The following is a 24,914-nucleotide window of genomic DNA, read 5'->3' on the forward strand; positions in this document are numbered from 1 at the left end:
CTTTTGATATTCAAATATTGTATCTTCGTACGACATCTCACAGTGACCACGAAAATATATTTTTGTTCTCTTCATAAAACAACGTGCAATCAATATTTTTGGGTATTATTTTCCATGAGTTCGAAAAGACATTACAGGAGCTCCTCAATTACTTAGATGAACGATTGAATCGGTCGAATTGGAAAAAAAAAAAAAACAAAGTAAATTATTTTATCATACAAGTTTATTTTTATGCATAGGTTTGTACATTTTGTTTGCTCGTTAACAACAAATTAATTAATTGAACATGTTTGAATGCACTTATTTCTTGAGGATGTGAGAGAAGAAGATCGACCACAAGAGGAATGCAGACTATTTACTTTCTGCGATTGATAAACTCCCGAAGACGTTGAAACTGGACTGAAACGCTTTAATCCTAAAAACTCTATGCTAAAAGTGTGTGATGTGCTTATGATAATGTCAGATTGAATACATCGCAAGATACTCTTTCTTTAAAAATATGTCGTATTTGTCATCCCTTAACATATCCATTTTTACTTTAGATTTAATATATAGAGCTTAAGCTATTATTTCTTCAAGTGTCTCCCCCCTCCCTCTTCTTCAATTCGATATTATTTTTTGTGACCATGGAGTAACGGTTTTTCAAAACTCGCACCGCTGTACAAGGTGCGTATCGATGAAAGTAGATCTAAGTTACTCCTTTCTTATATTCGATCTTTCGCGCGATTCTCAAATTCGCACAGCTTAATTAATCTCGATTTAACACACTTAACAACATTAAAATTTCGACACAGGGATACCCAATGGATTTAATTCCTTTTTCGTGTTCCTAGGATATACGAACTTTTGGACGCCACGAATACATTTAAAATCCATTTTCCTCCACTCTTTCCAGAGATGCAAACCATACATTTCTACCAATGATTAGGCAGACTCTCTGGCGCGTCAGTAAATTTATTTATATTTTTATGAGATTATGTTAAAGTGTGTAAAACAACTTCTAGTTCTTGACGTAGTAATATAGTCAATAAACTGAAAGAACACGAGGCTCTCTCAGTGTAGGCTTCACGATTCAGCTCTCGTTCTCACTCTTGATTCCACTATTCCATCTTTTTAACGAAATTTCAACTTGGTGGGCGGCGCAGTCACAGACCTCGAGAGACAGTTTGTATTTTTTACACACACACACACACACACCATCATTCGTAGCAAAGAACCCAATCATACAGAACGTTTGGGTTGAAAAATGAAGCATTAAAAAAAATTGTGTGTGCAAATGGTACAGCCATCGGACGTTATTCAATCTCCAAAGTATTTATTGCATAATTACATATTTTCCTTTTAAAATCACGAAATGCCGCGATACATGTCAATCTTTAACATAACGCATATAACATTTTGTTATTTTTCTTTTCACTCAATCTTGTTCTATCAGTATTTACGTACACATTTTGCGGATAATCGATTGTTCGTAAAGACAAAAAGGAATGTGGATCATTCGAATACATCGCAAATTACAAGCTCATGTTTTTTCGTTCGTTTATTGTTCCAAGTGTACCGAAAATATAATATAATCGCAATAGTAAAGACTAAAAACGCCAACGTCAGTTATCTATTTTTGTTATACTTTTGTTTCATCAACTTACATATACGCATGTTTTGGTTCATCCGTGAAAATCATACATGAAGAAGCAATCGATAGAATGAAAATGCTATGAGACAAGCACGATAATTATTTCGGTCTTTTTCACTGCTTGTATGCACATTATCATTGTCATGCACACTGACGATTACAGGCCGAAATAATGTTCTCAGTTACCTACTTTCAAAGTTGGTGAATCACTACGAGGACGATGAAAAATATTCTGCCCGTTTTCATTTGTTTGGTTATTTTTTCACCTAAGTAGGTACACTGAGTTTCCGGAATGTCCTTACATGTGAATTTGTACCGTAAAGAAGTTTTCCCAATCAAAATGTTAGTTTTTATATATGCGCATACATATTTATATACATATACATATATCGATGTGAATTGTGATGGAATAATTTGACATTGATCGAACAATGTCGAAAGAAAAAGAAAATGTGTATCTCGATTATAAAAGAGAATACAATTTCGGGAAACGGTACGGATCAACATGCGGGACACTGTTTTTGCGCAATCATTTCAACCTGGGAAATCTGTACATATTTACACAACTTGTCATGACATTTTTATTTTATTTTTTCATTTTCTTTAGATGTTAAGAATAGCGTTGACTCCAACACAAAGGCATAAAAGTTTTGTCGAACTCTCAATCTACAGGGTTTTTTTTGTGTTTTGTTGTAAATCCTTTTTGAATGATGAATTGTAATTGAATAAACAGATACCCATTATTAACTCATTATCGTTCACTAACTAAAAACACAGTTAATTACAGTCCCCGAATTTCCCATGTCTTCTCAACTTTCCACGCGTTTGGATTTTTACAATCCATCGTTGGATTATGGAAAAAAATTCCCGATAAAAATAAAGACTTGATGCTGGATTTTCGTTATCTATTGCTGGATTTTTTTCTGTCGTTCCCATTCGCAAATTTCCGACATCATGAAAACTCATCGTTATTCATAAAACATTCTCTGTAGAACGAAGACCCCAACGAAACGGAAAACAGTGCGAGTATCGAGCGGTTTTCATATGACATGTGATTATGACGAGTAATTTTTTTGAAGCTGTTGTAGTATTTGTTTTTGTCGTTTTCTCATGTTTTTTTCTTATGCATGTGTTTCCCTTGTCATTATTTCATTTCGTTCTCAAGTAAAAATATTATTCCTCCTTTTGTTTTTGGGTATTAGAACTTTCAGTAGAATAGCCATAAGGTTGTGTGTAACCTTGCCAGGCCGATGAATAATTGCTGTACGTAGAGCCTGTGCTGCTCGTCGAATTTCCCATTGTTGTACTGCTACTAGTATTTACCTGAAGTAAACAATCAAGAATGAAAAAAAAAATCGTCAAATTGTACGTTATTTTCTTCGTCTTCTTACGTCTTTTTACAATCTTACGTCTTCTTACAATGTGCTACAAGAGTATACTCTTGTAGCATATTTTCCTTCGTGATTTTCATTGCACAAATAAACTTTTTGTCATCGACCAATGAAAATCTTCACATTGAAAACGAAGTATTGTATCAGCTGACCGTGAAAATATTTCGTTCATTGTGTTACTTGTGTGCTTCAATGAACATATACGCAACAAAAATCTAAACATGTTTATCTTGACAACAAAAAACATACAAACAAAAAGCGAGTCAGAAAGTGAGGTATGACAGGACGATTTTCAGCCTAAGTTGAAAAAATGATTCATTTACCATTCAATTTTTCATCATCACTCTAATTCGTCACATCAGATTAGTCCACTTGATTCATCCGGTATACAGCGGTAATTTTGTTCGGAATTCCACAGAATCATTCGGTTAAATAGAAAGGAATATCAATGTAATTCAATTTTTCTTTCATTAAATTATGTATGAGAGAATATAAATTTGTATATTTCCGCTAACTTCGTTTATAAATAATGCTCTGAACTTTCGTACGAGTTCATAAGGATAAGACAATAAGATGTTAAAAAATGGCTTGAAGTATTTTTTCATCTTGCATGAATAACTACGTGAAAATCATATTTTTATTTGTGAAAAAAATATCAGGGGAGTTAGGTTGTTCCGAATCTACAGATGAATGACTCTAATAAAAAGAAAATGAACATGATAGCAAAGGAATAATTATTTGGCATTTTATACCTTACTTTCTGTTCCACTCTTGTGACATAAACTGGGGAGGGCTGATTATTGTTTGCTTACAGCTTGGCTACTAGCTGTGGATGATTGACCGGATGGCTGTTGTTGACCCCAATACTGATTGTAATACTGTTGATTCCAGCCGGCCCAATTGCCATTCCCGTAACCCTGTTGACTGTAATTTCCTTGACTGTAATTGCTTCCCTGTCCATAACCTTTCCAATTTCCCCACTGTTGTTGTTGTTGACCCCAGCCTCCAGTCGGAGCTGACCAACTGGCTTGTTGTTGTTGGCTTCCTTGCCAAGAACCACTTTGACTGCTTCCTCCCCAGCTACCGCTAGATTGTTGCTGTGAACTCTGGTAGTTGCTGCAACAATCAAAATTTCACATTAATTTCAATTTCACACGATCAAAACGTTCTCAGTTCAATTCAACAAATCGTCGTTGCCGAATCGTGAGAATTTTCTTGAAATTTGGAAATATTGATCGTATGAGTTCCGTTTTACCTCATCGAAGACCAGCCTCCCTGTCGCGAAGGTGCCGAACGATTACGGTCCATGCCGGAAGCTCTTCTGTCGTGACCGCTGGCGACGCGTCTGTCGTTGCTCGGTCGATAAGATGAGGACGGACCACCAGAGCCTCCTCCGCGTCCACGCCAGCCGCCTCCAGATGGACCGTAACCACTTCCACCACCACTGCCTCCGCTGCTACTGCCTCCGTGTCGTGCGTGACCTGCTACCGGTCTCGACTGTCGGTCTCGCCAACCACCGCTGTTGCTACCAGAGCGCCACGTCGAGTTCCGATTTCTGTCTTGATCTTTAGACAAATCAAAGTTCACTATTATTTATTGATTCTAACACATCTTCTCAAACAAGTCTATAAGAAATAATCTAAATTTGAAGACTCGTTACATCAACCTTCTCTCAATTTAGATTCCAAAAAACGTATTTCACGTTAACTTCAACAAGCAGGATAATCTCGTAGTAAATTTTTTAAATCAGTACGAATATTCGAATCAAATTTTGTCGTCCAAATCGAGTTGTATCTTTTAAATTACTGCGCGATTAATCAACTTCAAAAATATTTCATTCGAAATAGTATGTTACGACCCAAGGCCCGAAAGGTAAATTTCCTAGCGTGTATACACATAAGGCGAAGCCGAGGCCTTTGTATGACACACGCTAAGGCATCCAGCATTCGAGCCGTGGGTTGTATATTATTTTTCTTGATCTCCTATAGCCGAAAGTACGTTCATTAATTAATTTTAATGCACAAAATACATCGCACAACATGACAGCTAACTAACTTGACAGCAGTCATGGTACTACGCCAATGAAGTCGTAGTTGTCGCAGGAGGAGGGAGGCGGTCGCCCGACTTTCGCAAAACCGAGACGAAGCTGTGGTTTTGCTGGTCAAGGCGGGGATTAAAAACAAACGAAAAGCCACGTACAAAAATATCACAAAATATTAGAAGCTTAATTGAGAGGTTAAGGCGAAAAACGTGAAAACGCGGGCGCTGTAATGCTGACTAAACACATTTGCGGGGGTGAGGCAAATGCGCGCTAGTATATCACAGGCCGCAAAAATCCCGTCAGAGCGCGCTGTCGCCAGCCGACCATGGAAATTGCTCTTTCTGGTCTGAAATGCGGCTGGAAAGTACGTACTTTCGGCTAAGGGAGCAAGACAAAGCTATATCATGGGCGTTAGAACGATTGGGAGATGGCTCATCAAACTTAAACTTCCATTTCTTTTAGTTTGTGAAGAAAAGGTTTAATGCAATATCCGTTTTCCCGTTCCATGTCAAACCACACGAAAAGATCTCATTCTAACTGCCTTTGATAGAGTTTTGGTCGCATTTTTTTTACAAATAAATGGTGATCGCGATAATGTTTTCAAAATACGTTGAAAATATGGGTTTGAAGAATAATTACAGTTATTCCTTCGGTCACGGTGATCCCTGTTGTCCCTGTTATCTCTATTATCCCTGTTGTCCCTGCTGTCTCTGCTATCTCTGTTATCTCGGTTGTCTCGACTGTTTTGTCGACTGTCACGACTGTCTCTATGGTTGTCGTTTCTTTCAAACCGCGGTCGTTTACTCGCTTGTTGTTGTCCGTAGCCAGCTTCTTTACCCTCTTTGTTGTACTTTTCGATCAATTTTTTGGCCTCTTCCGCCGGTAATTCAACCCATTCAACAACGTCGAACGTTTCACCGACGACAGGTGCACCAAAATTCGCTGTTAAACGAAAAATGCGTTCGTTACTTTTCTGACAAGACGAAATGGATAATCTTCTAGCAAATCTTATCATATTACTAACCTTTCATTTCTAAAAGAGCGCTTTCGGGGATAACTTCGCCCTCGCTCGCTGTTCGCTTCGCTGTGCGAGATTTAAATTCTTCTTCTGTTGGTACGATAACTACAGCACGACGTTGGTAACCCCAAAAACCACGCATTTTACGTCGTTGAGCTGAAGGATACACGTTCGTCTAAAATTTCAAAAGTTTTGTTTAAAATGAGAATCACACTCCTCTAAATTTGAAATTTTCATAGTCTGACTTTGCTCACCTGATCCAAAATGTAATTTCTTCTGCGTGTCACTGCTAGTTCCAAAAGTTTGTTCAAACATTTAGTACACTTTTCTATCAGCACATCCCATCGCCCGTGATAATTTCGTCTTCGTGGCAAACCCATGACCTGTTGAAATAGTGCGGGTTACAAAATTGATTAAAAAAAAAATGAACGTTCATTCATTAAATGACAAGACTTACTTTCATTTTTTCAATAAGATTGTTAGTTCCCAATATATTAAACATTTTTTCAGGGTGATCATCGGCGTATTTTGTTGCCCAAACAGTCTTTCCAGCAGCCGGTAAACCACACATCATGATAATTTCACATTCCTCAGTTTTTTCAGGCCGACGAGGTCCTTGAACACGATTTTTCAACTCGACCGAACCAACGGGGATGTAGCCTTCGAGAATCGCTTCGCACCAAGGTTTTTCTTGGCCAAAGTTACAAACAAAAGTACAATTTTTCGTCAATATATGAGGATAAAGGGGTCTTCCTTCAAGAACGTTCTTCGGCACCGTGAATGCCGGTCCCATGTCTTCGCCGTTTATCGTGTACGACATTACGACGTGTTCGTCTTCGGTGAAATTGAGGTAACAACCGACCACGTCGTCTTTTCCGAACGGTCTTCCGTAGTCGGTAAATCTGTTGCCCGTGGAAATTTTGCCCGTTCCACCGAAACCATATGTTAGCCGTTCCTCGCCCAATTGCATCGACGTTCCTTGTACTGACCAACCAACTCTGAGCACGTGTGGTGTTTGCTCATCTTCCAAATCTACTTCGCAGAACTCGATTATTTTCGTCTCGTAATAAACCTTTCCTTCGGTGAAACCGTAAGACGCTCTTGCCCCCGCCCATATGTAACCAAATCCTCCGTTGTGCATAGCCGTTGCAGATAAAAAGCTGTCTTTGCTAATCACCAGATTCAAATCAGAGTCGTCTGTAAATAAATATTTAAAATCATTTTTCATAGTATTAGTAACGATAATAAATAATTATTCAGGTCGAGTTATTGGTAATTTAAAAATTAAAAAACCAACAGAAATGTTAGTTCAAAAATTTTCCTAAATTCGTATTAATCACGTTTTCATTTGTCATTTGTAAAATTCTTCATAAATTAACTTGACTTGTCTTGAAAGTTGCAGGGTTTTCAATTCCTACACACTAAACTTTCCAAGAATTTGAAAAATACTTACACCACGATAAAACCACATCTGCCTCATTGAGCTCAGGCTCATCGATGTGACGGCTCGGCGGTGGGGATTTCGCCTTTTCTTCTTGCGGACTCGGTGATCTTTTTCTTTTACGATCTTTGCGATCTCTTCTGTCGTGATCTTTCGAATCGTTCTCCTCCTCAACTTTAACATTCTTCATTTCAACATCTTGCGGCTGAACGAAGACACAAACGAAAGTGAATAAATATCTCTGAATTATCATAACCGTACACATGTATAATCCACAACGAGATAACGAAAATCACTATAAATAAACGTTTTATGGAAATGTGTGTGAAATTTGTGGTTTCTGATGAATTTCTTTGAGGTGTTTTAAAAATTCTGTAAAGGATTATAGATTTCAAAAAATTCTGATGCATTCAGAAAAACTATCGATTTGCCTATAGAAAATATTTTTTTCAAACAATATGTAAAGAACTTTTTAATTTTCATTAATATTAAATCAATTTTCATAAAATTAGAAGGATGATACAATTTCTTTAGTTATGTAAATTTAAATAAATATGATCCAGTCGTAAATTCTGATCCAGTCAAATTTATAACCGAAAATTCGTTTTCAATTAACATCAAATATAACTTTACCTGTTCACTAAGCGATAAAGCATTGTCAATGTTGGGCTTAACATCCTCCTCTTCTTTCACTGAAACACCCACATTAGTTTCGCTTTCTTCAGGACGACTTGCAGAAGTCTTGCTTGTTTCGTTTTCCCCTGTTTGGACATCTTCGTTATCCTCGACATCAGGTTTAATCTGCATTGGTAGGAAAGATTCTTGATTACCATGATCGGTTTCCATCGGTTCATTGTCCACGGCATTTCCGTCTGCACTCTCCTGGCTTGTGAAAGTTTTCTCTTCTGGAATAGCCTGTTCTTCGGCAAGCACTTTTTCATTGTCCTCCACCATTTTTTCATCCGACTGAGTTACATTTTCTTGCTTGTGGGATTCAGCATGTAAACTTTCTTCTTCTTTGTCATTTAAAACTTCAGCTGTGTTTTCTTGTTCCTTGTGCATATTCTCTTTGATCTCTTGGTTCAGTGGTTCAATCTTTTCTTCTACTGTACTTGTTACTTTTTCAGTAACTTGTAGTACATGTCGTTGATTCTCTTCATTGCTTTCAGATTCCACAGTCGATTCATCTGCAGCCTCAGTTACCTCTTCCTGTTTTTCTTTTTCCTCAATGTTCAACTCGCTTGAAGTTTCAAGTTTTTCATCAACCAACGAAGATTTTGATGGCGTCGTTTGTTTCTCGACAACCAGTGATTTCTGTGGGGTTAGCTGTTTCTCTTCGATTGGCAATTTTATCGGTGTTGTTTGTTGCTCTACTATTGGTGACTTTGTCGGGGTTATTTGTTTCTCAACTATGGGTGACTTTGTCGGTGTCATTTGTTTCTCAATTGTTGGTGATTTAGTTGGGCTCATTTGTTTCTCAGCTATGGGTGACTTTGTAGGGGTCATTTGTTTTTCAATTGTTGGTGACTTAGTGGGGGTGCTTTGTTTTTCAATCGACGGTGATTTTGTTGGAGTTGTTTGTGGCTCAACAATTGAAGATTTCGTTGGAGTGACTTGCGTTTCGACAAAAGATTTTGTTGGTGTTGTTTGTTTTTCAGGAATCGGCGATTTTGCAGGTGATGATTTTTCAGCAATTGGTGTCAATACAATTTTTGGATTTGTTTTGGCAGGAGTAGCTTTCGTCGGCGTCGTTCCAGAACCACTTCTCGATGATCTCCCTGGAGTTTTGTTGGCAATAACAGGCTCAGGTGTTTTCTCTCTCGCATTCTTGTGCATGGTTTCTGCAGAATGGTCATCTCCCGAGATAACCTCAGAATGTTCTCCTTCGACATCTACAAAAATAATTTTGTATAAGAATATTGGTGTTATCCATGTTTCATAAGAATTAGAATAATACTCTTATAAATATTAGTATACTCTACACAACGCTCGTATTAAACATAGGGTTTGAAGAATTTCAAATATGTTCAAGGTTTGTGGTAGAATTGATTCTAACCTAAAATGTTGAAATTTCACAAAAAAAATCCTCGGGATATCAACTACTCATCCTTTTATGTTATTTGCATATAAAAGAAGATTTATAAGAAACACAACATAAAAAGAAATACAGGAGCTGAATTATACTTATAAAATTTGGATATAGTTAGAAAATAGCATTATTCTTGAGCATCAGCATGATAACGATAAACATGGATCATAGATCTGAAAATCATGAAACTGATCGATTTGTACTCAACGTGTACATTTAAAACACAATTTTATTGATGCTCTGAATGTGAGGCAAATGCTACTAATCAGTCGCTTGTTTATGGAATGATATCACTGATTCATATCAAAATATTCAATGTTCAAGATGAGACAATCAATGAGAGTGCATACATTGATCTATAGATAAATATATATGTATATCCCCGTACGTATAAACAAACAAGCTTCTCGTGCGTTTTAGATATTCACAATATTTCGAAGGTCAACTGTGTCTAGGAATGGAAATGGAGCAATGATATAATACAAAACAAGTGAAACAATACAAATTCATAGTGAATACAAGTGGGATAGTCGAATGATAGGAGAGAATCGACGTTATCGTGAAGATCATTTTTTTCGCAACTTTTCGTTCATAAACATCGAAGTGAAACGGTTGTGATGAAAACAGGGACAAAATTCGGTAGTTTAGACATGACGATTGATCGATATTGATCTCCATTTTCAAGGAGTGATCAGGAGGATGAATAACAATTGAGAAAATGCAGTGTTTGTTGATAATATTGAAGCCAAACTTACTGTCATCAGTGCCTTCTTCCAACGCCTTTCTGAGACGGTCGACGAGAACGGGTTTGTTGCCCTTCGTGTCCAAGCCACGCTTCGAAAGTTCGGCCCTAAGCTCGACAACTTTCAGCTTCGCTGGATCCATCATTTGCCAAATTAATATATATAAATAAACTTTCACTAACGTGCTCTGTATATATTTTCACTGTTAATATACTTTGCTTTACGAAAAGCCCATACACGCGCTGATGACCCGCGCTCCACTCGTTACAATATGGCGGACACGACAGCAAACAACGCTTCGGCCATCTTATTAAGGGCTTCGATTGGACGCAAGGACGCGGTATTTAAAACGACGCCAAAAACCGCTCCAATGAAACATCCCGTCTCATAGCTATCAATGAAATTATCAGGCTCTTATTGGTTCGCGACATTCTCCTATGAGAAGATAAGAGCGCTTGTTTTCTCTGTCGATATTGCCGTGAGGGTGTGCTCGACGATAATTCTGAGTGAATTCAACAAAATACAGGATTACGCGCTTTTTTGAATTCAAAAAATTTAATGTCTGAAAAATTACAATTTCAATTACAAGTCAATACTAATCTTAGAATTTCGAAAACACTAAAAAGATGAGCATTTTATAGAAAGAAAATATCTCTTTAACCCCAAGTCCATATTTTTACATGTAAGTTGGTGTAATCAAAATGCAAGATTTTTTTATTTTACAAGATCTTTTATAGACTAAGCCGAATGTTTCAGCTCCAGGTAAAATTTATTACTCGAACGTGGAAGAAACGGGCTTAATGAATTCGATTTAAAAAGAAATGGAAAATTTTACCAAAAATCGTAAAACATACCACGACGAGTTCTTTTTATCTTGGATATAATATTCTAAATTCTACAATTTTATTATCGTAATAACCGATTAATGGAATACAACTTTTGTCATTATCCTTATTATAATTATTATTATTATTATTATTACTTCAGATGACTGGAGATATATAATATATATGTACACTCGTAATACTACTTCGTATTGAAAAATAAAAATTATCCCCTTGATTTCACAACAATTGACGAATATATATATATCAATACGATGTTTCAAAAGACGTTTCGAATATTGGGTGTCGATACAGGGATTGAAACTCTGACTTCTTCTTCCGACATACATTTTGGCACGGGATTTATAATTTCTCGCGACTCTCTTCCCCCCCCCCCCCACCCTTCTTTTTTTTCCTATTTTCAATCTAGATCTTTGGTTGTCAATGAATTATTTATAATTTTGCATTACGAAATTTTGCGTTGTACGTGATTTCTTGTGGCAATTAAAACTCTTCGAGCGTTCACGCTCGGAAGCTTTTTTACTCTTTAACGGAATTACGCTTCAGCGTCTCTAATGTACAATACATTTGTAAATCTAATTTAAAATTTACGGAGGATACACAAGCTAAATTCGAGAATTAAAAATAAATTATATTTCGTGTATCTATAGAAATATATTTTTTAAACAATATACTTAAGCGATAAATATATTCCTGTTTTCGTGTGTAAACTATCCATTGCGCATTTTTTAGTTCTCTATCCCATTCAACCTTTTTTACGAAGCTACTAAAAACAAAGGTATTCGAACATTGTGACTCGCACAATTATTATATGGCACTAACGACATTTTCAGGCTTACCAAAACTTCATAATTAATGGCTAATCGAGGAAAACACTGGATGTACTCGCACTTTTACGTTATCAGAACCTTCCAATTTTATCATCTCAATCAATCATTTTAATCTCTTCTTATTTCCCTTCTGATTGACACACGATTCCCACGATTCTATAAAGTTTCTGTCGATTCACAGTTGATTGAACTTTCTGAAATCCTCTGGGGAACACCGAGTACAAAATCTCTCATGGAATAAAATGACTGTAATGAATTTACGTGTAATTCATTCGCAAAACGCATTTCCTCAATATCGAGAAGACTTAAAATTATGAAAAAAAAACTCTACGAGTTTTAGTGACTAGACGACGACTCACTTGCAGTGACTTTTAGGCATTGACGATCGATTCACTGTTCATTACTGAACGATCAATCGATTGAGACGCGATTCACGCCCATGCCTGTGAATGTGCTGATTTTCTTCATTTTTTTCGTTAAAATAATATAACTATACGCTACGAAGAGATTGTGAGTTTTGTTTCTTATACAAGAATATAATATACCCTGAATTATGAACAGCAATTTTGTCGAACGCAGTTATCACGAATATTCGTATTCGGTGAACTAGCGACCTCCGAGGAGACTCTTAATCTAGGACGTATTACCGCAAAAACGAAGTAGAAAAGTCGACCTATTTCAAGACGGTAGAATATTACAACTAAATTATTCAATGCAATTATGAACTGTATCGTTTCGTTATTGCGTTTGATTAATATATCGTTCGATTTGTGCAATTTATATGAAAATCAAAGTATCTTGATTGATTAGATTAGCTGATCGTTAATTTCGCAATGAGTTCGCTCTTAAAATTTTCAAAAGTTTCTTTTCTCAAGGGTTCGACGGATCGAAACGGAATTTCGTTGAATTCGAGGAAAATCTTGAATAAATCAGTCTAGTCCGTGAGGTTTTTGAAAGATACGATTAATATTTTTCCAAATCCATATCGTATTCTCACTTTTGGTGACTGGCTGATTCACGGGCTTCTGGCCGCAGGCATCGAATTTGTGCTTGGTTTACCGGAAGTATCTGGATTCCGAATACAGCAAAAGTTTCCGGAGCATTTGAAAAGCGACCTGGTCCGGGAATAAAAGTGGCGAATAGCTTGTTACGAGTTTCACAAACTCAGAAGATGTAGAAATTTAGAAAAATGCTTTGACGGAGGTATTCAGTAATATCCGGAATAATGATGATAGCCAGGCCGTGGTGGATGATAAGCAGCCGGACTGACAGGATAATTAGCGTTGTATCCTGCGATCGAAGGCGGCGGAGGTGGTGGCGGTGGTGGTGGCGGTGGCGGTGAAGGTGGCGAGGATAAAATTCTTCCTTCGGCTGTATCAGGCACGACGTGTGAAGAGCCCGAGGGTTGAGGACTGCTGGTGATGATTCTGCTTCCGGTGGAGTGCAAGTGATGAGCTCTCGAGAGACTGAGGTCAACACTGTGTCCGGGAGTGAGATCCAAGCTTACAATCCTCAAAACTTCGCTGTGAGGATAAGTTGGGGGTGGCGGTGGAGCTGTGGGAGGCGGAGAGATGGAATATCCAGTATTGCGACTGAGATCGACGCTCTGTCGTTCAGTTATTTCGTACAAATGATGATGATAGCGAGTATTGGTTATTTGGGATCCAAGGGAATGATGAAAGCCTCGAGCGGACATATCCAATCCTTGGAGTTCGCCATTGCTGAGTACCAGAGGTTCGAAGTTGGTCCGTTCTCTCGAGAATTCGGTGTCTAATTGTTCGTATTTGTACGAGGTCGAGAGATCCAACTGTAGAGATTTTTCTTTGACCGATATACTCAAATTTTGTGCAACGGAGTCACCTTCGTCGCTGGATAAATTATCGCTCGGTACTTGATGATGATGATGATGATGGTGTTGGTGTTGATGATGTTGATGGTGCTGCTGTTGCTGATGAAGGTGATGATGAGTTATGTCTTGATAACGATTTTGATTTGGAGTCGCTGAAGGCGAGACGAGATCGTCTTGCTGCATGTGAATGTTGTAGGCACCGCTCGGCGATCCTACCCGTGGCAAATCCTCTTGCGGTAAATACTGTTCTATACTGTGGCTCCTCGAAGAATTTATGTATTCCACCGTTCGATGGATATGGTAATCAATGTGTACATGGGAATTCGGTGTTTTACGATTATCCTGATTCATCGAGGCAGGTGACATCAACTCCTCCTGTTGTTGAATGTACGGATCCATGTGACCTTCACCCTGTCGTCCCAATTGACTCGAAAGCCCGTAAATGCTAGTGTCCCGATCGTTCTCATCGATTATCGAACTCGTAACTGCTCCGATATCTCGTTCGGCCGCATCCAGAGCCGCTTCTACGAGCAAACTGGCGTTTGTACTTTCCGGTCGACGATAAATATTTAAACCTAGTTTAGCGGTGTTCATTAAACTTTCACTCGTCGTAACCACTTCGTTTCTATCCTCGTGTTTCTTTATGCTCGTTTCGTTGAACTCGTAGAGGTCGGATGATCGCGTTCCTTCATTGTGATGCTGCGTTACGATCCCAGCTTCGTTCAAATTGCTAAATTGACCCATCCACTTTTTACTACCTTTGCTCTGCAATCGAGTCCCGTAATAATCAACCTCACCGGTAGGTCTTTCGTTCTCCAACGAAGACTCGGTGCCGGATATTTGGAGATCCTGATGAGAATGCGGTGGAATCGGAGACGGCGATGATTCGTCGACTTTTCCTCTTTCCTCCATGTCCCGCTCTTCCAATTCTCTGTCTTCCATTTCTCGCTCTTCAATCTCATCCTCTTGCAAATCTCGTTCATCCATACCGTGCTCTTGCATCTCCCGTTGTTGCTGCATCTCTTGCTCCTGTAATTGAGCCTGTTCCATGATTTCACAATTCTGCAAACCCGGATCTTGTAACTCTCGTTCTTGCAAATCACTCTCCTGCTCGTCGCGGTCCAATATGTAACGGTCCAAGTTATATCGTGGTGTACTGACGACGCTACCCTCGAACTCACTGATCGTCGGAGGGAAGGAATTCATCGATACATCCGCTCTTGAACTGTGCTCCGAACTACAATCCTCCAACGACAGTACGCTGTTGCTATTCTCCAGCTGCAATAACCAAAACGATAAACGATCGATCGTCAAACTTTGTTTTCTCATTCGATCAAGAAGAACTTTTACGATTTTTTAATATAATTTATAATTCTTCAGAACCAATTATTAAATATTTCCAAACCTGCGAGGTTCTTCTTTCGGATCTCTGCGGTTTTTGTCGATCTCCACCCTCCACCAAACCACCGCTGTATGCATCAAACGTGTAAGCCACTGATCTCTCGATTTTTGGCATCATGTCCTCACTCAGGCCATGCACTTTTTTGTAGTGAAATTGCAAGCATTGCTTCGTAGTGAACGCTGCTTTGCAATCGCTTTCTTTACATCTGGAATTCAATTCGTCAATTTTTAATTCAATTAAAAATATGCAATTTCTCATATTCTTTAATTCTTATCATTTTCAAAGGTTTCCTTCATACAGAGAGCCTTAAATGGTTTTTTTCTTGAAGAGTCTGATTCAAAGTAGAATCTGTCGAAGTAAAATAAATGATCATCTTCATGTTGAAATGAAATATTTTTACTTTGATGAATTCCGGTATTGAATTTCTCTCACAGATTCGATAAAAGGATTTTGTTTTCTCTCTCCCTCGCTCTCTCTTCTATAATTTGGATTTTTTATTGAATCTTTACTTGAAGGGTTTGACGCCACTGTGGGTGAGCATGTGAATTTTTAGATTGCTTTTGTTTTGAAACATTTTGCCGCAACGATCGCACGTCGCGGCGCCGACAACGTCCTTATGATGTACTTCCTTCATGTGACGTTGAAGAGCCGCCCTCGAACCCAGAAGTTTCAGGCACATTTTACATTGAAATTCTCGTAATACCTCCGACATATCTGAAACAATTTTTTTCCCATTACATCTGTCGTCCGTAGGATGAAAATTGTTCAATCGTTGACCAAAATAATTGAAAACTAACCACTGTGCATTCTTTTAATATGCACTTTTAATTTCTGAGGCTGACAAAATTTGCGTCCGCAGAAGTCACACAGAGGTCTCGAACGTTGAGGATTTTGAGAACAACCGTAAGTTCGATGCATTTCCAGATAATTCAAACGGAGAAAGAATTTTCGGCAATATTGACACTGGTATGCACCCCGACCACCGTGCAAATCTGCTGCGTGTTTCATTATATTGTCTTTTCCCAGTACCGCAGCTCCGCAAACCTTTTATAACAAAATTATTATTTAGTTCCTTTTTTTCGTGTTTTGTAAACACGCAAATTGTTAGTGAGTACATCTAATAGTTAATGGTAAACATACCTTGCAATGGTATTTTCTTATGGTAAGACTGTATCTCGTGTCGTGAAAGATGCAACAGTGAAGACGATAATATATCGAATGCGCGAAATTCAAATTACATCCTCCGCAATCTGCAATTTTATAGAAAACATATTACATCAACTCATTTTTTTTGTCGATCCATTTCATTTTCAGTCAATTTTTGGGTTTACGATAGAGGAAAACTGATTCCTTTACAATTCGATTAATTCTGAGCATGCTATTGAAGGTAGCTGTGATAAATTTCCAGACAATGCAAAATTATCAGTATCGAAAGTCAATTTCTTTCATAACATCTTTAAAATGTCTATTGCTCCGATGAGTCAGTGAAGAATTGGGAATTTTCTGAAAAAATGGCATTTCAATTTTTTGCGCTCTCGACCCGAAATACAGTTTGGCAGTACGGCTGTTGATGAGTGAATTATAAAACTCATTCGAACTGTCGATATTAGTTTTGGACTGCTCAATAGGCAATTGTTGAAAGAAGATAGAGAATCAGTAAAAAGCTCACTGGTTTTGTCGATTTTATTTTTACGCGTCCAAGCTGAGGATTGTGAATCAGCCCAATACGTTAGCTCCGTTCCCTTCACGATATTCTGTGTTGTAACGAAATACAATTCGCCATTTTTCGTTATAACCGTAACGTTTCTATCCTCTTTGGTATCAGCTGGTCTCATGTAACGTATCCAATTACTTTTCAATGGATTTGTTGTGCTTATATACGAAGTTTTACCGTCATTGTCTACCTGCAAAATGAAGAAAAGAAAATGAGAGATTAACCATCAAAAAATTGTAACAAAACCTGGTAATTTGAAATGAAACGGTCAAAAACTTTGGTGTCGAACGTTACTGAATTCGGTGTGAGTAAAAATTTTGGAAACACAATAGAAGAAAAATTGATAATGCCTCACCTCCCAAAGATGTCTCATGGAAAAATCATCCGGGATATCCATTTCTTTGATGGGATGGCCTACGAGGGGACCAAATTTCGCGTAAATAGGTAATGAATTTAACGCAAATATTCCAACCCCATGTTCGGGTATGGTTAGTTTGAGTTCAAAACAATCGGGCAAGGATTCTCTAGAGTATAGAGGTCGGTCGTCATTGACGTGCAATTGTTTGTCTTCGCTTTCAACTTTCGTTTTGTGCTTTCCTTGTTCGGTATTGGGACTGGTTTCTTCATCGGATTCATAATTGTCGTCGCTGTTCACGGGATAACCTTCGGAAATAGGGTCTTGAGTATTGAGTGCTTTCGTCACTTCGGGATTGGCGTTATGCTTTTTCGACCAGGATTCGTAACTGATACGATCCTTGAAGTGAATATCCGTGGAAATCAGAGGACAAGAATCTTTAATATGACGATCGTTACAATCTTGGCATAGTTTTATTTTTATCGCGAGCCTCTGCGGCTCGAGAATTTCTCCGATGGCTTCAATTTCTGAAGGAGCTTTAACGATATTCGTTTCCACAATGAAAGGATCGTTAATTATCTCATCGGGTATCGTTCTATCAGCTATTTCTGAATGCTTGATCGTTGAATTGTCCACTATACCATCCTGAGGTGCTTTACGTACATCATGAAATTTTTTCGTCCTATGAACGATCGACGAAGAATCACGTTTGTGCTTTTTCTTACGACGCTTGTGAATAATTTCGTTATTATTCGGTGATATCGTTTCATCAGGTCTCATCATTTCTTCCGATTTCTTCGACGACGTTTCGTGCTTATTGTGTTTACGTTTCTTCTTGACTCTCTTCTCGTCCGTTGATTTTTTACTCGTCACAACTTCGTCTCCTTCCAGAACCTCGAGATTTTCGACCCTTCCCTCGAATCCCTCGTGCTTGAGATCAACCCCATAATCATTGTTCCTCGTTGTTTCCGAAACTTTAGAATCATTTTGAACTCCGATCGATTTCCTATACTCGATCGATTGTGAATTTGTCGTTTTTTCCGATTCAATGTTCCTCTCTATGCCATTGTCAATTGTTTTGTTATCTTCTTCAGGGTCAAAAGCGGTTCTTTTGTTTTTATTCAAATTTTCTGCCAGTACAGGATTCTTCTTATCCTCCCGCGAAGGACTTACAATTATCGGGTGTTTTTCTTCCAACGATAATCGTTCCACAATGATTTTCGGCACTGGCGACAAACACAATTCGTGACTGTTCATCAAAATGTCGGACTCGTGGACCTCAGCGTTCACCCGTGACAGAATCTCCCTTTGCTGTGGGCTACTTGACAAACTGCTTTCTTCCTTGCTGTTATTGTTCTTGGAATGTTTTCGCTTTGTGCGCTTTCCCCTGTGGTGTTTCTCTTTCGTTTTGTGATGATGCTTCATTCTAGAACGTCGTTTCTCCTCATGAGCCTCTCGCCTTTCAGACCCAACTATTTCTGGAATTTTTGTCTGCTGCAATTTAGGATACTCTGGAGTTTCAACGATAACTGATTCGCTTGGTGCCACTGCGACGATACTTTGTTTTCGTGGACTCCGACGCAGAGGCTCCTCCGCGTTGAGATCTTTCTCCTCGATTTTAAGGACCTCCAAATCATTCTCTTTGTCCTGATCCGTTTTCCAATCTCCTGGTCTCGAACATTTCCCATCTCGCCTGTTGATACGAATATTATTTTAGCCCTGTTCTCTTCAGTGACCACTCAATTAAGCCAAAACAAATTTTCTTTTAATATTTGTTTTTCTTTCAATGAAAACTTTCAATATCGAATACAAAAAAGTAGAATTTAATCATTACGATCTTGCTTTTAATTATAAGTATTAATCATTTTGATCATTCGAGTTTGCCAATCGACTGGAAGGGCCAAATTAATGGCACTATAAGATTACAAACATTGAAAGAAAGAATTCTGACTCTTAAACGCTCATTGTGAAAAAAAATATCTGCTAATTATTTGACTTTGAAACAGCTTTGCTCTCTGATCGTTTTCAAATTGAAACTATCAACATAATACTGCAACAGCACGATTCGAGGATTTTAAAATTCAATGAAAAGAAATAAATTTTCTATACAAAATATAGAATTGGATAAATGAAAACTTATGATTTTTGAGGATAAAATTTCCTAAAGGATTATAAAAAAAAACGTATTTAATTAAAAAAAAAACTTCAAAATTTTACCGAAAATCGATCCAATTTTTGCGGGTTATGGATTTATCGATTTCCCCCACTTTGCCCTAGAAAAGCGTTGACAGTTTGGCCATGCGGTCATAATAACAATAATTCTGCCGACCAAAAAATCGTAAAGGCGGCCCTGCACTTCCATACATAAATGAAAATGGGGAAAAAAAGTTTATGTAAAAAAAGAAAGAATGTGCGAAAAACTTGCATACCTGATGATAGGTTCGGCGAGATCGAGAAGATAAGCAGCGAGTTCATCATCTGTAACGAGAGCCAGACGTTTTTTGAGCATGAACCATCGTTTCGCATTTTTGACGTTCACATGGATGCTACGAAATTGTTTAACAATCACTTCTGAACTCGGAATTTTGCAAGCATCGAGCCTCTTCCCAATTCGCGATTCTCTCAAATTTCTCCCACTTTTTTTCGGCATAACTACATTATACGAGTTTCAATGAAAAAAAAAATAACAAAACAAAAATCAAATACACTGGTATTGTAATAACGATCGCACTTTACAAAAGACTTTTATTGTCAAAGTGTTTTATTTGGGGGGATGTTTTTGATAACCGTGTGATCATAGAGACGCGCACACCCGATGATAAAACTCGTATATTCTAGCATCCTTTTTTACGATGTGTTACTCTCGCACACGTTAAATTCAACGTTTAATATCTCCACCACCATCGCACCCACTACGCGCGCCCTTGTCCCATGTACAAAAAAAAGAATCCCCTTCCAGGTCATGCCGTCTAGTTGGTGTGTTATCGATCGATTCGCATGTTGTTTCCCACACCTAATACTACGGCGATGATGCTCTTCGCCATCTGTGTATGCGATATGTGCGTGTTGTGTGTGTGTGTGTGTGTGTGTGTTCGCACTATTCCGCGCGCCCCCTACTCGCGGCCTTTTTTTCTTTCACCTCCCCTGCATCCAATTTTACCTGAATGTGCCAAAATCTTATTTTTTTGAATTACTATACATATGGGTACTATCCAAAGTACAGGATATTTCGCGATTTTATAAAAAAGAATTATACTGATTCAAAATATTGGAAAAATGATAGTATTATGGTGAAAGAAGATTTTCGAGAAATAACAATGTTTAATGACAATCTGTGAATTACATCAATTTTTTCGAAATCACTAAAATTTGTAAATATTATATCATTACTGTTATTGGTTAAGAGTAGGAAATGTAATGAGGATTTGAGATGAAAAAATGTATCATCTAGTCGATTTTATAATGTTATAGAGCATAAATTCATCTTTAATTGTATTATTGATACATGTCACAAAATTGTTTTGCTTATGACAATTATTTATAATATATAAAGTGGTGAAATTACATTAATTTCTTGAAACGTATAAAAAACGGCCTCAATCATCGCAGATTGGAACGAACTTTTATAGTAACATGACTAAAAATTTTGCCGACTTATGTATCGAAATATTTTTTTCTATATATTTAAGAAACAGTAATTGTGAATATGTTTTAGTATTTAGAAAACCAGTTTTGCCTGGATTCTATTCTTAGAGGTCAATTGTAATGTCACTGAAAATATGATTGTTTTACGTGCAACCGCAAGAAACAGTTTGGATTGATCATTCGACCTAATATATCTTAATTTTCATACAACTCGTATATATATATATATCTATTTTCCGAAATGTGACCACTGTACATGATGCAGCTTGTTTTGATTTTTTATCAAAAAAGTAGAAACCATAAAGTGTCATATTCTTCGCTCTGATTTTTTATATTTCATAATAAGCTGAACGTTGCAATGGAGGTTAAGGATGAAGATTTGATCGAATGTTTAGATGAAAAAATTCGTGATGGGAAAAAACTTGTTGAACGGCTGAAAATCATGCAAGGCAAAGTAGAAGGAGTTGATAAACTTGTGAGAAAAATAAATCAAGAAATTCGATTTTTGGTTAAGGTTCGTCATTGCTGTACATATATACACACACGCACACGCACAAATTTTGCTGAGTCTCCCATTTTTTAAATCTTTAATACGAAGGTTTATGGTTATTTATCATGCATTAAAATACCTATTCATGAAATCTAAAAAAATTACATTATCATTGTGATTTTTGATACTTCCCAGCGAGAACATTGCATAATATGAAAACACATTTTAACAGATATTTTCAAATCAATAATATTCTATGGATTATTCTATATCTGTGAAGGTTCGATCATCTGGCGTAGTGAAAAAGGAATATTTACAAAGTACAAATCTGATTCATCTCACGGCAATGGTGGATTGCTTATTTGAGTCCAAGGAGCCGATATGTGTTATGCAGCCTTTCAAAGATAAGAATAACGAGCGTCTGGAAGTAGATATTGTTTGTAAATCGGGTGGAACATGGATCAAAGTCATAGCGAGAAACGCCAGAGCATTAACGCTGATATCATTGGGAAATGGAGAATACGGTCAAAAATCTGTTCTCGACCAGGCTGAAGCATACAAAAAATGTGCTGAGAATCATCCTTATAGATACCAAACACCAGAAATCGTATTCTACTTTGCTTGCGGAGTGGAAATGCTCCTGGCCCGTAAACTTGAAAATTTAGGTGTCATTGTCCATGGGAAAGTTGTAACGAATGACGAAAGTTATCATCAGAACCTAATCGGTAAATTATGATTATACAAAAATCACTGAGTTTTCATCGTGGAACATTTACTTTATAGTTCAAATTGCTAGCTTGATGTTCAATTTTGATGAATTTTTTTATATCTTATACTAAAATGAGCCATAAACTTTCCATTTTGAAATTTTTTATGAATCCTAATTATTTAGAAGCACTCACTGGTGGAAATTCTAATAGCTTTTCTTTCGTTCTGGAGTTAGGGACGTCCATGGAAGAAAAGAGAGAAGGTTTGCAACAGGAAAAGGATGCTGTCAGCGAGGATGAGAATAATGTGACACTGAGTTTTCAGACTCTGAGTTCAGAGGTTGATTCGAAAGACATAAAGACTCTGAATCTAGACGTTTCTACGCTTTTGGCTTATGTCAGCAATATGACAAACGGTCACGCGAATTTCGTCTACCGCGAGCCTTTGTTGACGGGCCAAGCCGAGTGGGAAAGAAGCAGACCAGTAAAACCTCTTCTCGACAAATTATTTCAGGGTAAAGAGCTTTTGGTGTGCGAAACAGCGTACAAAAATTTCGTCGACATTGTCGATATAATCGGAGGTCCGTGCGAAACTGCAAGAGCCAAAGAACTCGAGAAGAAGATTAAAATTGTCGAGGATGCGAAACATGGAAGGATCATTGAGAAATTATGCCTCGGTGGAAAAATAAAAAATCGTTCTCGATTGGTTTTCGCAACGGGAGAAAGCACTAAAAGTATTACAATTTCAGCCAACGAGGGATTTGTCAGAGCCGCGAGAATGCAGGTCAGTATTGAGTAACAAAATTGAAGTACAAGTTTCACTGATATACCAACATCTAAAATTTTGTATTTCGCTCTTCAGGGAATAGAATGCACGGTAGTTCTCCATGAGCCGAGATCGCTGTCTGAAATGAAGGAAAAGCATGCAACACCCCTCAGAATTTCTTGACGAAACAACCATGAAGTGTCAAAACATTGTAGAGTTTATCCGAATTTCGAAAATCGCTTCTTTGAAATACGAAAAATTATAAGATTCTCCTCATATTTTAGTGATGAATCATCAGTTGAATTAATCGATTTTCTCATCGTCCTTCGATGACAACTGAACCACTCAATCTATCGGAGTATTTACATTTTGTGTGTTTTCGAAACCGCAATCGTTTTTCAATTCTTTCTCAAAATCTGTAAAAAGATATTAAAACATCGAGGTTTCAAGATAGTATTGATTATTTGATTACTTGATGAATCATGAAATAAATAGAATGTCATCAATGAAATGTTAAAAGAAAAAACAATACTTCGTCATCGTTTTCAATAATTATAGTTATTTTTTCAGAACTACCGTTTAACGTTTTATCTCACCGTTAATGTAGTTGGTGAAGCGTGGATTTCGTTCACGAGCAAGTTCAAGAAATTCGTCGCGTTTCGCTTCGTTGGACAACTTGGAATGGCATTTGGCACTATTCAGAAGTGCCTTGATATTAGCATCGTTGACTTTCAAAGCCCATTCAAGGTCACTGAGAGCTGTTTCATAAAGACCCAAACGCATGTACGACAGTGCTCGATTGTTCCAGAGCAAAGCCGAATCTTTTCGTTGTTCCACCGCTTTGCTGTAATAAGTTATTGCTTTTTCATAGTCTTTGAGACCAAAAGCGCCATTTGCAATTCTCTTGTAAGTATCGGCTCGCTCGTATCTTATTTTACGATCTTCGGCTCGTTCCCTCGCGTCGATTTCAACATGTCGCATAAAGGCCTCTGATTTACAGAACAAAATTGTCTCGGATTCCATCGTTTTATGGATAACTTTGAAAATTGTAGCGAAATATTTTAAATAATTGCATTGTTGTTTTACCTTGAGACATTTTATTCGGATCGACCTCCGGTTGTGAGATTTTATTGATTAACGTCCGATCATTTTTTATTCGAATTTCATTAATTTCGGAAAATTCTTTATTTGAATTTTCCCCCAATATTTCGTCGGCTAGACGTTTACCCTTTTCTTGTTCATTCACGTCGTCTGAGGCTAATTTCTTCACGATTTTTTCTTCAATTTAAGAAAATTACAACAAATTGATTTATTTACTTTTATTTCTTTCTTCAAATTTATGAAATTTTCATACGCACTCACCGACTTGTGTCACTCGTTGCATAAAATTCTGAAATTCTTCCTCCGTTAATTTCTGGTCAGGCGATACATGATCCAACAACTTGTCATTCGGAATTGAACAACTTTCGCTGATTTCTTGATCCATTCTGTGATTATTCTATCCCCAGTTATTTTTCGAGACTTCAATTGAACTGGCTAATCGTAAACTTTGGCATACAGGGTTGATGATTAATCAATGCGAGAAGTTATCTTGGTATCCATGGATACGTTATTTCAAGGACCAAGCACCATAAATTCAGACATTCGGAATCAATTTTTCCATTTTTTTTTTCTCAGATATAATTCTATGGAGTCTGCCTCATTTAGCAAAAAAATTTTGAAAGTTTCTGTCTTAGAGGTATTTTTTTTTTAAATATCTCAAAATCTGTACAACTACTTCATTTTTTTGGTGGAGGAGTTGAGTTGGAAATCCAAATTGCCTTGTAATGCAATAAAGTGATTTTGAATTAAGAGTACTTTCCCGCTTGTAATAGGATGACCTTTAAAAATTGTCCAACTTGTCTAACAATCAGTTGGATCGTTCAACAAATCACGAGCTACTCTATTGCGTCTGT

The 24,914-nt window shown here is 37.4% G+C and overlaps 4 protein-coding genes across 10 annotated transcripts; 1 reads left to right on the forward strand and 3 right to left on the reverse strand.

Moving 5' to 3' along the window:
* Positions 1–205: 205 nt before the first annotated feature.
* Positions 206–10,628, reverse strand: LOC122413280 (heterogeneous nuclear ribonucleoprotein U-like protein 1). Of its 4 annotated transcripts, XM_043423520.1 has the most exons (11): positions 10,369–10,628; positions 8,355–9,416; positions 8,158–8,285; positions 7,537–7,729; positions 6,541–7,280; positions 6,338–6,466; positions 6,090–6,258; positions 5,705–6,007; positions 4,280–4,589; positions 3,837–4,140; positions 206–2,956 (listed from the first exon to the last, which is right to left on the reverse strand). In XM_043423520.1, the coding sequence occupies exons 1-11, from the start codon at positions 10,499–10,501 to the stop codon at positions 2,807–2,809; spliced, it is 3,621 nt and encodes a 1,206-aa protein (XP_043279455.1). In that variant the 5' UTR covers positions 10,502–10,628; the 3' UTR covers positions 206–2,806. The 4 variants fall into 4 exon arrangements, with proteins under 4 accessions (XP_043279455.1, XP_043279454.1, XP_043279456.1 ...); XM_043423519.1 differs by having other exon boundaries at positions 8,158–9,416; XM_043423521.1 differs by having other exon boundaries at positions 2,821–2,956; positions 3,777–4,140; positions 8,158–9,416.
* Positions 10,629–11,598: 970 nt separating this feature from the next.
* On the reverse strand, positions 11,599–20,371 carry LOC122413279 (uncharacterized). Its single transcript, XM_043423517.1, has 8 exons — positions 19,781–20,371; positions 17,352–19,044; positions 16,952–17,186; positions 16,423–16,532; positions 16,080–16,326; positions 15,792–15,996; positions 15,286–15,487; positions 11,599–15,158 (listed from the first exon to the last, which is right to left on the reverse strand). Exons 1-8 carry the CDS (start codon positions 19,999–20,001, stop codon positions 13,239–13,241), a joined length of 4,833 nt encoding a protein of 1,610 aa, XP_043279452.1. The 5' UTR covers positions 20,002–20,371; the 3' UTR covers positions 11,599–13,238.
* A 15-nt stretch (positions 20,372–20,386) lies between these two features.
* LOC122413282 (UPF0415 protein C7orf25 homolog) lies at positions 20,387–23,488 on the forward strand. Of its 4 annotated transcripts, none has more exons than XM_043423525.1 (5): positions 20,387–20,410; positions 21,343–21,510; positions 21,767–22,211; positions 22,430–22,977; positions 23,056–23,488. In XM_043423525.1, the coding sequence occupies exons 1-5, from the start codon at positions 20,402–20,404 to the stop codon at positions 23,140–23,142; spliced, it is 1,257 nt and encodes a 418-aa protein (XP_043279460.1). In that variant the 5' UTR covers positions 20,387–20,401; the 3' UTR covers positions 23,143–23,488. The 4 variants fall into 4 exon arrangements, with proteins under 4 accessions (XP_043279460.1, XP_043279462.1, XP_043279463.1 ...); XM_043423527.1 differs by lacking the exon at positions 20,387–20,410 and adding an exon at positions 20,458–20,722; XM_043423528.1 differs by lacking the exon at positions 20,387–20,410 and adding an exon at positions 20,460–20,722 and having other exon boundaries at positions 21,392–21,510.
* On the reverse strand, positions 23,240–24,609 carry LOC122413284 (tetratricopeptide repeat protein 12-like). The gene is made up of 4 exons (XM_043423529.1): positions 24,322–24,609; positions 24,046–24,237; positions 23,556–23,948; positions 23,240–23,375 (listed from the first exon to the last, which is right to left on the reverse strand). Exons 1-4 carry the CDS (start codon positions 24,443–24,445, stop codon positions 23,305–23,307), a joined length of 780 nt encoding a protein of 259 aa, XP_043279464.1. The 5' UTR covers positions 24,446–24,609; the 3' UTR covers positions 23,240–23,304.
* Positions 24,610–24,914: the final 305 nt, after the last annotated feature.

This window comes from Venturia canescens, chromosome 7 (genome assembly GCF_019457755.1).
Source record: "Venturia canescens isolate UGA chromosome 7, ASM1945775v1, whole genome shotgun sequence".
In the NCBI taxonomy this organism is placed as follows: domain Eukaryota; kingdom Metazoa; phylum Arthropoda; class Insecta; order Hymenoptera; family Ichneumonidae; genus Venturia; species Venturia canescens.